Source organism: Pipistrellus kuhlii, unplaced genomic scaffold, assembly GCF_014108245.1.
Source record: "Pipistrellus kuhlii isolate mPipKuh1 unplaced genomic scaffold, mPipKuh1.p scaffold_m20_p_24, whole genome shotgun sequence".
Classification (NCBI taxonomy): domain Eukaryota; kingdom Metazoa; phylum Chordata; class Mammalia; order Chiroptera; family Vespertilionidae; genus Pipistrellus; species Pipistrellus kuhlii.
In genome coordinates, this window is record NW_023425523.1 from 3,356,640 (window position 1) to 3,371,377 (window position 14,738).

A 14,738-nucleotide genomic window follows, 5' to 3' on the forward strand; every position below is an offset into this window, starting at 1 on the left:
CAGACACGCCCTGGAGCCCTCCCCGGCCACTGATCGTCAGCCAGGCAGAGGGATCTCACCCTTGCATGAATTTGTGCTCTGGGCCTCTAGTATAGAATAACTGGGTAAAATAAATAACTGATGGTTTTGGGAAATCTCCAACTATATATCTATCTCTCAATCTCTACACTCCCCTCTGAGTTTCCAAAGAGCAAGGATTATAATAACTCACATTTATTAAGGGCTTAAAATGTTCATCATAACAACTCCTTAGCAACTAATAGAGGGTTTAGCAACTTATTCAAGATCACACAGCTAATAAATGACAAAGCTCTTTTTCAAAATCACCTCAGCATGACTTTATAATTAGTGCTCTTTCCCACGATGCCATCCTGTTCCCAGTGGCCAGCACAGCCCTCCGGCTATGTGGATACCCTGTGGATTCTGGAATAAATAATGGATAACTTTTTCTACCTTGCTTAGCCAGAGGCCTCTTGTTCTTTTTATTTTTAATTAATTTTGTTTTTAGTTTTAGAAAATAGATTTTGTTTGAAAATATTAAAACTGGCTCATACTGTATTCTTAGATAAAACCTACTTCTCCCTTTTCTCCTTTGCAGCCTTTCATCAAGTATCTGTTTACCCAAAGAAGGAGCTTCCTTTTTTCATCTATTTCACAGCAGGACTGTGTTCTTCTACAGCAATGATAGCTCTTCTCACACACCAGTTTCCTGAAATCATGGGTGTTTTTGCTAAAGCTGTAAGTATGATCTCAAGGACTTGCGTAGAGCACTTGTAAAACATACAGGAAACTATCTCCACTGTGTTTGTGCTAAACGAGTCGTATGGTGGATGACACTTGTTATGGTAAATTACAGGAATTGATTTGTAAACTTGATGCCATAAATATGTCAAACACACTTTTCAGTGATTTGAGCTGTATTTTTATTGCTTAAAAGTTTGAAGAAAACAATGGCATAACATTATAAAGTTGGTCTTTGTAGGTCATGTTTGGTGGTAAACATAGCACTTGTTACTGGCTAACGAATAATCCAGTTCTTTTAAATGCATTTTCTTGGCATTTAAAAATAACCCCTATTTTATAAACAAGCCATTTGATTTTTCCATTTAAGTGAAATTATTAGTTCTGAGTATTTGCTGAACTTTCAATTCAAGAGTCCCGACTAAGATGGGGAATAAGTAAGTAATATGGGACAGTCAGGACATTCGCACTGGAAGATGTGCCTCTTCCCTCAGAAGTTCTCCCTGTTATAGCATCTGCACATTGACCTTCCCTGTCCTGGAGTGTAGAACCATGTGTAGACCTTTATTTTCATTTTTACACTTTGGTTTTGAACTACTTCCCCATCTCCTTATCCAGGGCCAGAAAGTACTTGAGGACTGATTCTACAAAGGGTCTCCCATACTATTTACTCTTTTTACATAAACTTAAAATCACTATCACTGGCTCAAAGTAAAATCACCAAAGAGAATTCTTGTGAAGTTTCTAAGCCTTAAAAAAAAAAAAAAAAGTGTCTTTCTTGTACATCTTTGCATGTTTACCAGGTAATAAGAGTTCATACCTAAAAAGAAATGACTATTCCTTTATTCCCAAATAGACGAGCACTGAGAACCATGGAAACACTAGTCCTTACTTGGTAATGTGATTTCAATATTTTTCTCTAAATACCTCCATTCTAACTCCCTGTTTCCTCACAATTTCTTTTCCTGCCTTAAGAATAGTTTGTTCTGTGCCTTAAAGATTAGTTGGTTTTCTTCTGGCACCAGTAGTAAGAGCACTGGTTTCCCTTTTTCCCTGAAGGTCAACTGTATAATGTGTTAAGTTGCCACTGGCTGTAGGCCTAGGAGTCTGAGACCACACTTGATTTTGGGTCAAGCTTCAAGAAGAATGACTTTCTCTGTTGTTCAGGGATTATAGATATTTGGGTTGGAAGCTGACTATCCTTTTTTCTTTTAGTGTAAAAGGAAGCTTAGCGATTATACCATAACTTTGTTGTTTGCAGTGGTGCTGATGGAGTGAGTGCATCTCAAACTGGAATGACCTTACTGTGTAATCCAGCATGGGAAAAAATGGCCTGCAAAGGGAATCCCATCCAGGTAGCAACTGGAAAAAATGCAGCTCTGCATTTGAGATCATAGGCAAGCAGTGGGAGTGCCACTTCAGTACTGGGTTTGTGTCAGGCCGGTGGGAAGGAGGGAGATGTGGCAGAGTCTGTAGTAGAGATGGGGCAGGTGTTAGTGGGTACTTCCATGAGGCACTGGCTAAAATGAATGTGGCATGTACTCGCCATCAGCTCTGCCATTGGTATTGGCAGGTAGTGTCTGCCTTCCTGAGATCACGGACGCACCAGAAGGGACTTGAAGCACAAGCTCCTTGGCACTCTTCTAGTAGAGTCTGAGAATGAATTTTTAGGATTTTAAAGTGGAAGCTCCTTTTTTAGGCCGAAAGATATTAATTTACTGTGATTCTGGTTGATGAACAATGAACAGGCATTTATTTTCTATCTTCTGATATATGTATAGTTAATGATATATAGTGTTAAAAATGTGCCCGACAGCAAACTTTTACAACCAGTCCCTGTGGTTTTCATATATATGTTTTAAGTTCCTAAAAGCTAAGTATTTGCTGAAATTACCTGCAAGCCAATATTCGGTATGCAGCAGTTCCCAGGGCAGGTTCCATTTAAGAATAAATGGAAAATGATTGTGGTATGGAATGTCTCCAGCGTATAGACAAAACCTATAAGTGATTCTTACAGCCAGCCGGCCAGCAAGGGAATAAGAGGCTCGCATCCTACATCTCCACCACTTAATAAAGCTTGTTCTGTGCGCTGGGACCATCACCACTGATGCAGGAACTTGTCAGAATTGCAGAATCTCAGGCACCACTCCAGATGCCTGAATCAGCATTGTAACAAGATCCCCAGGCCATCCTATACACATATTAAACCGACTTTACCCGCAAAAGATGATTTTAGAACACCGAGTTAGTACCACCTCTGCAAGGTGGAAGGGGCAGCGTTGCTGAGTGGCTATGAGCAGAGGCTCTGGAACCAGGCTGCTTTTCTTTGATTCTGACCCTACACTTATTGGCTATGCAACATCGAGTACTTAACCTTTCCTCCCCCTCACTGTCAAGTGAGAATAGTACTACCGCACAGGTCTTTGGTGTGTGTGAGGGTTAAATGTGTTTAATACATGTCAAGTGTTTAGTACCGTGTCTGCCCATAGTAAAAATGAGGTGAGTGTTAGCTGTTGTTGCCACTGTCATTGTCATCATTACCAAAGCACAGCTATAGCAGGAGACCTTACCCCTTTCACATTTGGGGAAGCTATGTGCTGAGTGTAAACTCAAAATGCATTTCCCACAGTGTAAATGGCGGTGCAAACATGTAAATAGTATTGTTAGGACTGTACTTCTCGTACCTTATGTATATTTGGACCACAGAAAGTGGAGAAAGGTTTCAACTTCTAGCCATGGCAAACGTCTCATGGATTAGAACCTATTGGTAAGTTTTCAAACTGCCTTTGTTAGGATTTTCAATTAAGTCAGATATAGTAGAAAGGAATAAAGAATTTTCTTGGAAACATACTGCTTTTCTGTTCAGTAAGACAAAACAATTTAAGTAAATTTTTTTAGTTGTCACCATTGTCTCTTCCTCTTCTAATATCTTTTTGTATTAGCGCACATGCTAGAGTAAATTGTTTGAATTTGTTAAAATGTATTTGTTAGAAAAATGGCTTTTTCTCAAAGCAAGACACTAGTGAACAATGATTTTTATTGATCTACACTGCACATCAGATTTTGATAAATGGAAGGGAACCCATGACATGGTTTGTGATTTTAGTTCCAAAAGAAGGAAGTTCTTTTGTATGGTAGAATAAAGTAATGTGGAATAAGACCTCATTTTCAGTGAGTTAGGACTTAATTTCTGATTTTTTTTTCCTGGCTGAGATAAAACTTAATTTGACATTAGACATAGAGCAATGAAAAAAATTGCATAAATCCCTGGAGATGTGGAATGTGCTGATATTAGAGCTGATATTCTCCAAGGCCAGAATTCCTGAAAAAAGAAAAAATTGCTTTTAAGTGGTAGGTCATTTTCTCACCTGCTTTGAAGCCTGCTGGGTTAAATATGAGAGTTCAAAGTAAGGGTAGCCAGCAAACAAGTGGGCTGGAATCTGATTCTGCTTGTCTGAAAGGAGCTTCTTTGTGCCAGAGCAGCACTGTCCTCTCCTTAGAGAGCCAGTCTTCACCGACTCTGGCCCTTTCATTTCTCCGTTGCGTGCAAAGCTTTCTTCTGGGCAAGCCTTGGGAGGGCGTTATCACAGCAGTGGGAAGATAGTGTTGGTCTTCGGGGATTTCAATAACAGTGATGAATTCAGGCTTGTGGCATGTGACTTTGGTGCTCTGGATTCAGAAGAGTGTTTGAATATAAAAATCCCTGGTTTAGTTTTAACTAAATAGGGCGGCCTTTGCAATGTTTTGGAGGGGGGGGGCTTATGAGTAAAGACAAGAAAGTTCCCAAATAAATTGTTTCTGTTAAGGGAAAACGTTGTTGAAATTTGTTTCACTGAACGCTGTGCTAGGGTGGGAATGGACACTGTCTCCACATATTTCTACTAATCTTTATGTGGGAAAATGTGGTTGGACATGCCAGTGATGAATTTCTGAGCAACTCATAATTGGCTGGCTCCACTGTAACTGGGGCCTAACAATCTACTTGATTAATTCTTTAAGGAGTACATTAGCCAACTTGCATGATTTCCAAAGATATAGAAGGTCAGATGTTACACTAACGAAAGACCTCTCTACAGAATGTCTCACTGGGACTTCTTCAGCCTCTGCCCCAAAATAATTAACATTTTTCTCCCAAAATTAAAAATAATAAGCAGTTATAAATGCCAAAATATCTTTTACTACATAGTGATCAAAATGTTTGAGGTTTGTTCACTATTCTCATCATTTTTCCAGAGCAAGGATTGTCCTCATAACTAGGGAACTTGATAGAAAATTATAACTACTGTTTCCCCGAAAATAAGACATCTTCCGAAAATAAGACCTAGCGCATGGAAAGATAAGACATCCCCAGAAAATAAGACCTAGCACAACTTTGGGAGAAAAAATTAATATAAGACACTGTCTTATTTTCGGGAAAACAGGGTATATGTTGATATATACTTGTAGGAAAAATCAATACTATTTTTAAAGGTTCTTAATTTTCCATTGTCATAAGAAATGACATGAAATATAAAATTTTTTTTATATTCTCCATCTATTAATATTAAAACATGATAGTTGTATTTTTCTTTATTAAATACATAGGGCCACATGCAGAAATTAAACTGACAAGAAGTGAAGATAAGTTTCCTCACTTTATTTGAAAATTGATTATTTTTCAAAGCTATGAAACACCTTTAGTTCATAAGAACTGATATAGTTTTTTAAATATCTTGAATTGTTTCCAAGCCTATAGTCCTGTAAAATATTCTATAGCCATGCTGTTTCCACAGCAATATATCAGAGATTTTAATATATCTGATAATAAAATGAATCTATTATGTGACAGGTCACAATCTTAATTATTTTTGTTTTGTTGTTAGTGTCACTGAAGTCTTTATTTGGGCCATCTGGTATATTCCACTTTTGATTTTATTTATTAACTGACATCTGTAGCAAGAGAAAAAAATGTTCTCTATTTTCTCTAAGGGTATTATAATATTTCTCATGCTTCCTTCTCATTGTTATCACTCCAGAGTGAGAAATTTGTGAAATTACTTGTGTTCTTCTTCATCCAAAATTTCTAAATATGAACTCTTCTTTTCAAAGGGAAGAAAAAAAAAGGAATAAAAGGTAGGACAATGAACTTTTCAATGCAAGTCTGTATCTTTTCCTCAGAGTTTAATTCAGGTTTGAAGTTTGTGGAAAGCACCCTCTTACCTTGTTAACACGTGCCTGTTAAGTATGATGTTCACAAAAGCTCTCCCTGAATTTATTTGGCAGTATATGTGTGTATATATATATATTTTTTTAAATATATTTATTGATTTTTTTACAGAGAGGAAAGGAAATGGATAGAAAATCAGAAATATCGATGAGAGAGAAACATCCATCAGCTGCCTCCTGCACACCCCCTACTGGGGATGTGCCCGCAACCAAGGTACATGCCCTTGATCAGAATCAAACCAGGGACCCTTCAGTCCACAGGCCGATGCTCTATCCACTGAGCCAAACCGATTTCAGCAATTTGGCTGTATATTTAACTATCTTTCCCCCCTGGAAGTAAAAGCCTCATTTGCTTTTCTGTCTTTCAAACTGATCCCTTCTCATTTCATTCTTGTTCTAGCTAGCAAGCCACTTAAACTGTTTGGTCATTTATGCCACATACACAGAGAATACTGCCCTCCTGTGAAAAAATGTACAGTAATTCTAAAGAAGCAATCGGCATCGGTTTGTAATGATTCAGAGAGAATTTGATTAACTCTCTGAAATGGTCAAAAAAGTTTTAATACAAAGTAGACATATATATCACTCTTCTTTCAAAATCTAAGGGTTAGTTTGGGAAGGATCATGGGGGATGTTAACTGAACAGAATACTACATAAACCTTTTGGTTTAAAATATTGTAACTTGGGCTTTTTTTTGCTAAATTGGGAATTTTCAGTGGCTTGTAGTTATACCAATAGGTGGTAAACTTGGGTGTGTTCCTTGATTCTGATAAGGCCTCAATGAAAGATTGAGTGTTAATGGCATTCTATCTGAATTTGAGGGGAAATTAAATTACCTCTCTTAGTTCTGTAATAACATTAAGATTGCCTTAGGCCCATCTTGACAGCCAACTTCAAGAAAATAAATTATTTGGGCTTCAGATGATGCTCAATAAAATTAAGAGAACTGATACTCAGGGAAATCCAGACCACATAACCACCCTCTGACCTCATCCTATAATTTCAGGCATCCTGGAAACAAAATGTACATGTACTGTTCAAAGTGCAGGAAGGGCTGTGTTCCCATTGAGCACTCTTGCACATAACCATATGATATGAGAAGGAGGAGGAGGAGTTGTTGTTTGGGAAAGAATTTAGCAAGGGAGCATATTCTCACACTCTGTTAGTAACACACTAGCTGTTGTTTTCATCCATTCAATATGCTGGAGTCCCAATTTATTTCTGAAGCCAGAGTTCAAGCTTTTACTCCCAGGTAGCAGCAGCTTTACAATTAAATTTTAATCTCTCCGTGTTGGTAGGCTCCTATCTAGAGAATAGCTGCAACTATTGTTGGCAGCAAACACACTGCTGTTTTCCCTGCAGTTACGGCGAGATAGAAGAATGTTCTCTGGCTGGGGTGTGGATGAAGGCACTTTACTAATCTTACACATAATTCCTCCTGGGTTGCTGGGGTACTCAGAATTGAAACTCTGCCCTCTGATAAAATTCAGCTGGATTTTTTATTTACTTGACTCTGATCCCTTTGGGATTTAGCCCTTATGGGGAGTCCAGGCACTCCAATTCAACTAAGCCATAACTTTGTAGACTTCCCTTAATTTGCTCTTTGTGTACTTTAGCTATTGTAATACATCCTTTTAAAGCAACTGCACTAGAACTGGTTCATCCTGGATACCCTGAAAAAATTCTTCTTTCAGTATTGGCTTATTGAATGGAGGACTCCAATTGAGCTTATTTTAACTTGTTTTTAAAATTTATTTATTCAAGAGCCTCAGCATTGAAAAATGTTAACTATTGTTTTATGACATCCTGTAATATGGTAATAATTATTCTGACATTTTAATTCATTATATTTAGATGTTAATACTAATGAATTTGCTCATTTATTGATTCAATCAACAGATCATTATTGTGCATCTTTGCAAAGTACAAAATACAATTCTAGTTCACAAGTAACTGATAGTCTAGTGGTAGGAGGTCTGAGGAAGGCAGGAGATGTGTCAGTATAAGACAGAGGCTACTGTCACAGCAATAGATTAGTTCATCTTTGCCTATTTATTCATTTGAGTTTAAGTGACCAATGGATTATTTTCATGTGCCTCACACAAGATTTAGTGACCCAAAAAGTCAATTTAGGCTCATGAACATTTTTTCTTTTAGAAGAATTTATTTGGTTAGAATTCCTTTCAGTCAAATAAAAGGAGATAGAAAAAGATCTCTTTATTTTTATATATTTTTAAGAGGACTTTCATCTTTACACCTAACTGGCGAAGCTCATGTTTTTTATAAACTGTGGTATTCATTATATTTATCTAAATTTTAGAATTTATCAAAAATTAAACACTCCACAATCCAAAATTTAAATAAGAAAGGTGTCACCTCAGATTCACACAGTAGTTGCCATAAGGTAAAAATCTCTATACTCATACTTCTTCAACTTTCTCTTTTATATGTTCTCATTGTCAATGATGACAGGTTAATTAGGGCTATCCTGGTTTAGAAAATGAAGCAGTGTGACGTCACTGTGAGCAGGACTGGCTAGCAAAAGTTAAGACTACAATCATGTGGCCCTGAGGGGAGAGAATGGGAATGAACCACCCCCTCAGAATTTCCCAGAGCCCACTGCTAATGTCAAAGATTCGTCCTGCAGTCACTGATTCTGAAAATAGGCACGAATCATGTTAATTTTAAGAAATAATGAAAGGCTATTGGATTAAGACACTAAAATAAGGCTCCTTGTTTCTCTCTTCCAAGCTGAATTTTGCTGATCAATTCTGCATCCTGGATATTTCTCCTTTTTTATAGGGGGAACGCCATAAAGGCACATTTATATATCTGGGTTGTAAGGAGAATCCTTCTCCCCATTCACCCGTGTCCCATGTACACTAGATTGTGTCTGCTGGTGCTAGGTCTCTAGGAAGACTTGAGTAACTGTGGGCCCCTAAGTTCCTGTGAAGCCACCTGCTCCCATAGGAGTCAGCTGGACAGAGATCACGAATGCAGTTCCTTAACGTTTATCTTGCCGACGGCATTGAGAATAACCATATCTCTTGTTTGGCCGCAAGCTCCTTATTGAATTTTTTAAAAATTGCTTTTGAGCAGTAACTTTTCCCTGGTTGCTTACTTAACCAGTCATACAAGTTGAGCCTTCTGTCTCTATGCCTATTTTATAATAGCTGCTCTGGGAGAACAGATGAAAAATAATAAGTCAGTTAGATATTTTATGAGTATTGAAATCCCTTCCATTCAGAAATGTAAATAAAATAACAGCATGAGCAATCAGCTTATGTCAGATTCCATGGGCTTATGTTACATAGGGAAATTATAGTGCAACCTGAAACATGCTTCTTCATGAATTCAGTCATGTCACAGTTGAATGTAAACCCTTGAGCTTTTCTATTGTGAAGGGTTTCAGAAATCACCTTTTAAAATCTGCCTAGGAAAGGAGGAAAAAACTAAGATGATACCAACAAATGCTGTTGCTGTTAAGTGGCTGCCTCCCTTCCAGTACCAAATTGTGCCGGTTAAGTAAAGCAGAAACAGGGTATTGCTCATCTTTAGGCTTGTTGAATATTTACAAATATAAAACATACACCCCAATATTCTGTTTCTGAACGTGGCACCAGAAAAGGACTGTGAAAGAACAGGCTGCCCTTGTGGTTTTTGTCCTCAGAGGTAGGGAAGTTCTGTTAGGAAACGTGGCGGACAGCTAATAACTAGCTTTGCTTTGTCTTCAACAAATGCAAGAAGCCAGGGACCTAACTGAAAGTCATGAAATTGGGATTTGTCTTGTCTTCAGCTGCTGCTCTAGTGGCCTGTAGAGTGCACGGGAACTGTCTCCCTCTGATTAGGGAAGTGGGTTTTAGTCCTTCAAGTTCTTTCTGAGCCCTCCTCACAGTCACTGGTGAATCTGCCAGCCACAGAAGCCCACAGGAGACCCATCATGTTGTAAGGCTGAGAGTAAGGGAAAGAAGTGTGTATTTTCTGTATTAAATTATTCCTTTTTTATATTTCAATTTCTTAAGAGTTGGGCTTGATTTATGCCAGGTTCTGGGCTTGGCAGCCTACATTAATGCATCACAGTTCTGGATAGGATATTTGATATCTATTTAGCCCAGGATCTCAAATGATAGTGGGCTGAAGTTAATGGTACTTCACATTTTGTTGGGCTTTACAGGGTAGCGCTCCGTTAGTCCCTGTTTGTGTAACAAATGGACTCATTGCGTCCCCACAGGTGCCTGGTGTTTACTGACATAGATCAAGATGCTGTGTGTCTGAGGGGACTGCACCATTGACAGTCTAGGCACATGCAGTCACTTCACATTGTTTAATCCTGATCGCAGCATTCTAATTTCTCTGTATTCCCCAGTGTATATAATATGTACTTGCTTGAAATTCCTTATATATTGCTTGCACATTCTTACTTCTAAGTTTCAGCATAACCAGTTCCTTCTATTTAAAATGTGTCTCTCTGACTGCTCTTAACCTGTCCATACCTTCTCTTTTAAAAATCCAACTCAGAAGCCACCTCTTGTAGAAAGCCTGATTAGACTCATTCCCCTGATGCCTATACTCTGAGACTTCTCCGTCGGTTACTTAAACTGTTTCTTTGTAATGATTGCTTCTGTACACTGCCACCTGACAGCATGATGATTCTGGAACTGACGCTCCTTCTCCATCCCGTTGTCGTCGTTTCTTACACACAAGCATTTTGAAGTCCTACTGACAACATTGTCAGGTTCCCCTGAGCTTTAGTCCACTTTCCGTGCCCTTTCCCTCAGCTACATTCCTGGGGAAAGGGGCGTGGCCTGCACCTCAGCATGTGTGTGGCAGCCTGCTGGCTGGGGAGGACTTAACCCTTTGGTTTGACATGCTCTGTATTCTGCTCAGACACCTTCTGGAAGCAGATGTGAAGCCAGGAGTAGGTCTGAGGTGGGAGTGGGGAAGTTTCCACTGAAAGACAAGTTAGCTCTTTTCCTCCTTTTTACACACGACCTATGAAGCTGCTATCGTCAGCAGCTCAGCCGACACTCTCCTGCTCTGCCTCTCTTCCAGGAGTCAGGGTTAGTTTAAGAAAAAGCCTCTTGCTAGAAGCCATGACCTCGTACTTTTATCCCCTCCATCTGGTGTGTGGCCTCATGGGGCTGTGCTGCTATGCAGGAGGTGAGCAATGGAATTCTTTAGATGATGACTTCTGAGCCCACATGCGGAGGCAGTGGGGGTGGAAAGCAGGGAAAGCAGCGAGAGCCAAGATCGATGGACCAAAAAGTGAGGTTTGCTCTGGGAGAAATGCTGCCTATAGGTAGACTGTTTTCATGCCGTCTCCCTCTCGCTCCAGGGGGCCAGGGCAAGAAGCCGTAGCATCCCAGGGCTGTGATTGATGAGCACTGTGTTCCTGCACTTCCCCGCCTGCTTCCCAGTTGGGGTGCAGGAGTGGGAGAGGTAGGGTGTGTGAGGGCTTATGCTGTCTCTAACAGATGCATTCCGGGGCTGAGCAGGAAAGGGTTCCTCTTGCACACATCGTCTCTTGGAACTGCTTTGTGTCACGGTGTTGGACTGAAACAGAAGTCCAGGTTTTGAAGGAGCATGGGAGGAAGGGTTGAGCTGCAAAAGTTTTTGATCAAGTAAAAATCCGTTTTCTGCCTCATCTTCAGGGGTTTCTCTGCAGGGTAGATAGTCCTTGCCGTGGTGTAGATGAATTACCTGTCTTGGCTAAGGGTCCCAGGACCTTCAGTAGGCCGGGAGTGGCAGCTAGCCCAGGATAGGATTGCTTTTTAGCACTGTCGTTCCCTGTTTTACTTTCCTAGCCCAGCGGTTGTCAGCATTTAAAAAAAAGAGTGAAGTCTCAAAGGAAATTCTAATACATACATTAAAAAAGCCTGTGGCTTTTCCTTACATTCAGTATCACTTGAAAAGAATTAGATAAAACGAAAACAAATTTTTAAGTGTTAACCTGAAGAAGTAAAAAGGAATAGAAAAAAGAACTAAGACCCAGAGCACTCAGTCTAGTGATCATGTGGCAGAAATGGCAAAAGGGGGTTCATTGATGATTAGAGAAGGACCAGGCTGTTCCTTTTGTCAGTTCTGCTCAGATGTTTTGTACCCATTTGTTCTGAAGGGGCTGGGACTCTGGTGCCTCCAGCCCGAGGCATCCCCAGTCTTTGAAGGCACACAGGATTTGAAGTAAAAATAAGTTTGAGTTCTGGCTGAGTTACTCAATATCCAACGTGACCTTGGAGAAATCACCAGTCTCTGAATGATACCTGTATAGTGAATGTAACTTCTACCTCACAAGGTTGGTGTGAGAGTTATATGTGCTAAAGCATTTTGTACATAAAAATGTTTTTTATGAGTATCACATTTTAAAATATTTTTTATTGATTACCTTAGAGAGGAAAGGAGAGAGAGAGAAAAACATGGATGTGAGCACGAAACAGCTATTGGTTGCCTCCTGCATGCTTCCTACCAGGGATGGAGCCTGCACCCTGGGTACGTGCCTTGACTGGGAATCAAAGCAGCAACCTTTTGGTATACCAGACGACACCCAAACAACTGAGCCACACTGGCCAGGGTGAGGACCACATTTATCCTTGGGGAAGCCCTACCTTGAAAAAGTTGTCAAGTAGAACAGCTGTGGATTAAACTGTATTCCTTTTTTCTCACTCAGTGTAGCCTTTCTGTCTGGTCAGGCCTGCTTATAGGGGCTGGTGGTATTGAAATAAAGTCTCCAGATTTCAGTTCCTTTTGGTCAAAGAAAGGGAACTGTGTGGCCTGCTGCTCCTTCCATAGACTCAGGCAGAATGGAAGTGAGCAAAGGCAAATTGGAAGCCAAGGTAGTTCAGTTAGGGGGCCAAAGCGGGGAGGGGGGGCACAGGAATGCTTACCTTGCTTTCTCAAATCCAGGATGTTTTAAAACATCATAAGTAAAGGAGGAATAGCCACAAAGATGCTTAGCGATCCTCTAAGTCATGAAAGGGAAGTGGGGAAATGTGCTCATATACGCTCCCTCTCCTATCCCTTTGGAGGCAGGATAGGATGGATATTACTGAGAGCCCTCTGGCTATAGCCTGAAACCTGACAGTAGAATCCTCTTCTGGGGAAGCTCAGTTCAGTGCAGTAACTGTGACATACTTGCTCTGGTAGAGCCACTGCTCGCTCCTCTCCAATACCTCTCTTGGAGAGATCATCTCTGAGCCCAAAGCTCTCCTGCTTCTAACCTGACAGAGTTAGGAACTATAGGGCCTGAGCTGTCAGAGGGTACCTCACCACACACGGCATTCAGAGCAGGAACTGTACTGTTTCCAGCTGAATCAGCCCTGAGACATCTCAGACCCCTCACTTGGGTGCTAATTGTCATCCCTTTCTGGCTCCTTCTCCTCCCACCCCCAGGTGACAACTGGTCCCCAAACCAAACAGCTGCCTGCATGTAACTTTTTAATATTCTTTGGTTATAGCTGAATCTCTGCTGTTGATATGAGTTTTGGAGAATTTGATTGAAATCTAGTTGCTTTTTTATTTTTTGCTGCTGGGAGGATGACTAGAATGAGAGAAGCTATGTGTATGTTCATATATGTATATGTATGCCCGTATAGGTGCACCTCATGTGTAAGTGTCTCCTCATGGTTGTGTGCAGACTCGGAGGGCAAAGCGTGAAAAGGAAGCATCTCTTGTTTTCCAGCATTGCTTCAAAGATGCCCAGCCCCCGTGGTAGCAGGCAGCTCTTAAGTGGAGGTGGGGGCAGAGGCCTCCGCCAAGGCCATCAATAACCAGGTGTGAGCTCTAGGCCTCTGTGTAATGTGAAGCTCCCGTATTTCATCTGCGCACCCAGGGGGCGGCTCTGCAGGATTGCTTACGGAGAGCTCTGTGTCTGGCACCTCTCCCCGCAAGGCCCAGGCGCCCAGGGTCCCACCGACCTGCCCAGGAATGCATCACATTGTTCTCTGGTGCTGTAATTGGGCTGCAGGAGCCTCTGGGGGTGAGAAACATACTCTCCCGGTGTCCTCGCTTGGGCTTCTGCCCTATGACCACTGAGGCCATTTAAATAAAACCTCAGAAAAGCAGAGGGGAAAATCCTCATAATCTCTCTTGTATTAAGCTGATGTCCGGAGTGGGCCTGAGAATTTGGCAAGGACTTAGCGGGTGGTGTTCTTGCTGAGGGAGGTGAGAGAAAGGAGAAGTTACTCTCTGCTCTGAGGAGGAAGAGAAATGAGGCAGTGAGCGGTCATGAGTCAGACCTATAGGACTTTTCACAGAAAGACGCTCACGGCCAGGCAGTACTTCCTTCTTTTAAATAGTCTAGTCTCTGATTGAATTTTTGCAGCATCTCTCTGAGGAAGAGTAGGGATTAGAGCTGCCATTCAAGGTTGGCAATAATACAGGTTGGCTCTTATCTCCAAGGCACAGTGAAGGCTGGCATCTTTGTTCCATAGAGAAGCTGGCTGCAGGCAGGCAGCGGGGCACCGTGTCACATGCCTTCCCTGGAAGATTCTGAGATCCTTAAAGGAGAGAGAGAACCTCTTTTAGGTTATCTTTGTGTCCAGGTAGCATTTCTGTCTGCCTTTTACCTAACTGTTCAATGTGAAAAGAAATAAGGACCAATAGGGAGGAGTGGAAGAGTGGAGACGGGCTGTGAGACGGCTGGTCTGAGGGACAGGAGGGCTGGGAGAGGGGAGATTGGAGGCAGCGAGGGAGTAAGCAGTGGCAGAATGACATGGAGCCCCGACTACACCAAGTAAAGTTCTCCTTTTGCTTCTTGTTCCAAATAACGTTAGTTTCTGTTTGTATAGCACAGAAT

At 41.0% G+C, this 14,738-nt stretch overlaps 1 protein-coding gene across 9 annotated transcripts in view; it reads left to right on the forward strand.

The window, feature by feature from the left end:
- The window catches only part of ST7L (suppression of tumorigenicity 7 like), a 125,044-nt gene that overhangs the window by 49,561 nt on the left and 60,745 nt on the right, over window positions 1–14,738 (forward strand). For 7 of the 9 annotated variants that reach the window (XM_045586875.1, XM_045586871.1, XM_045586870.1 and 4 more), the window contains one exon: window positions 599–738. In XM_045586875.1, coding sequence (XP_045442831.1) covers window positions 599–738 — 140 coding nt within the window. Of the gene's footprint in view, window positions 1–598; window positions 739–1,359; window positions 5,016–10,178; window positions 10,407–14,738 lie in introns of those variants that run through there. The other 2 variants (XM_036453235.2, XM_036453234.2) reach the window with 2 other exon arrangements.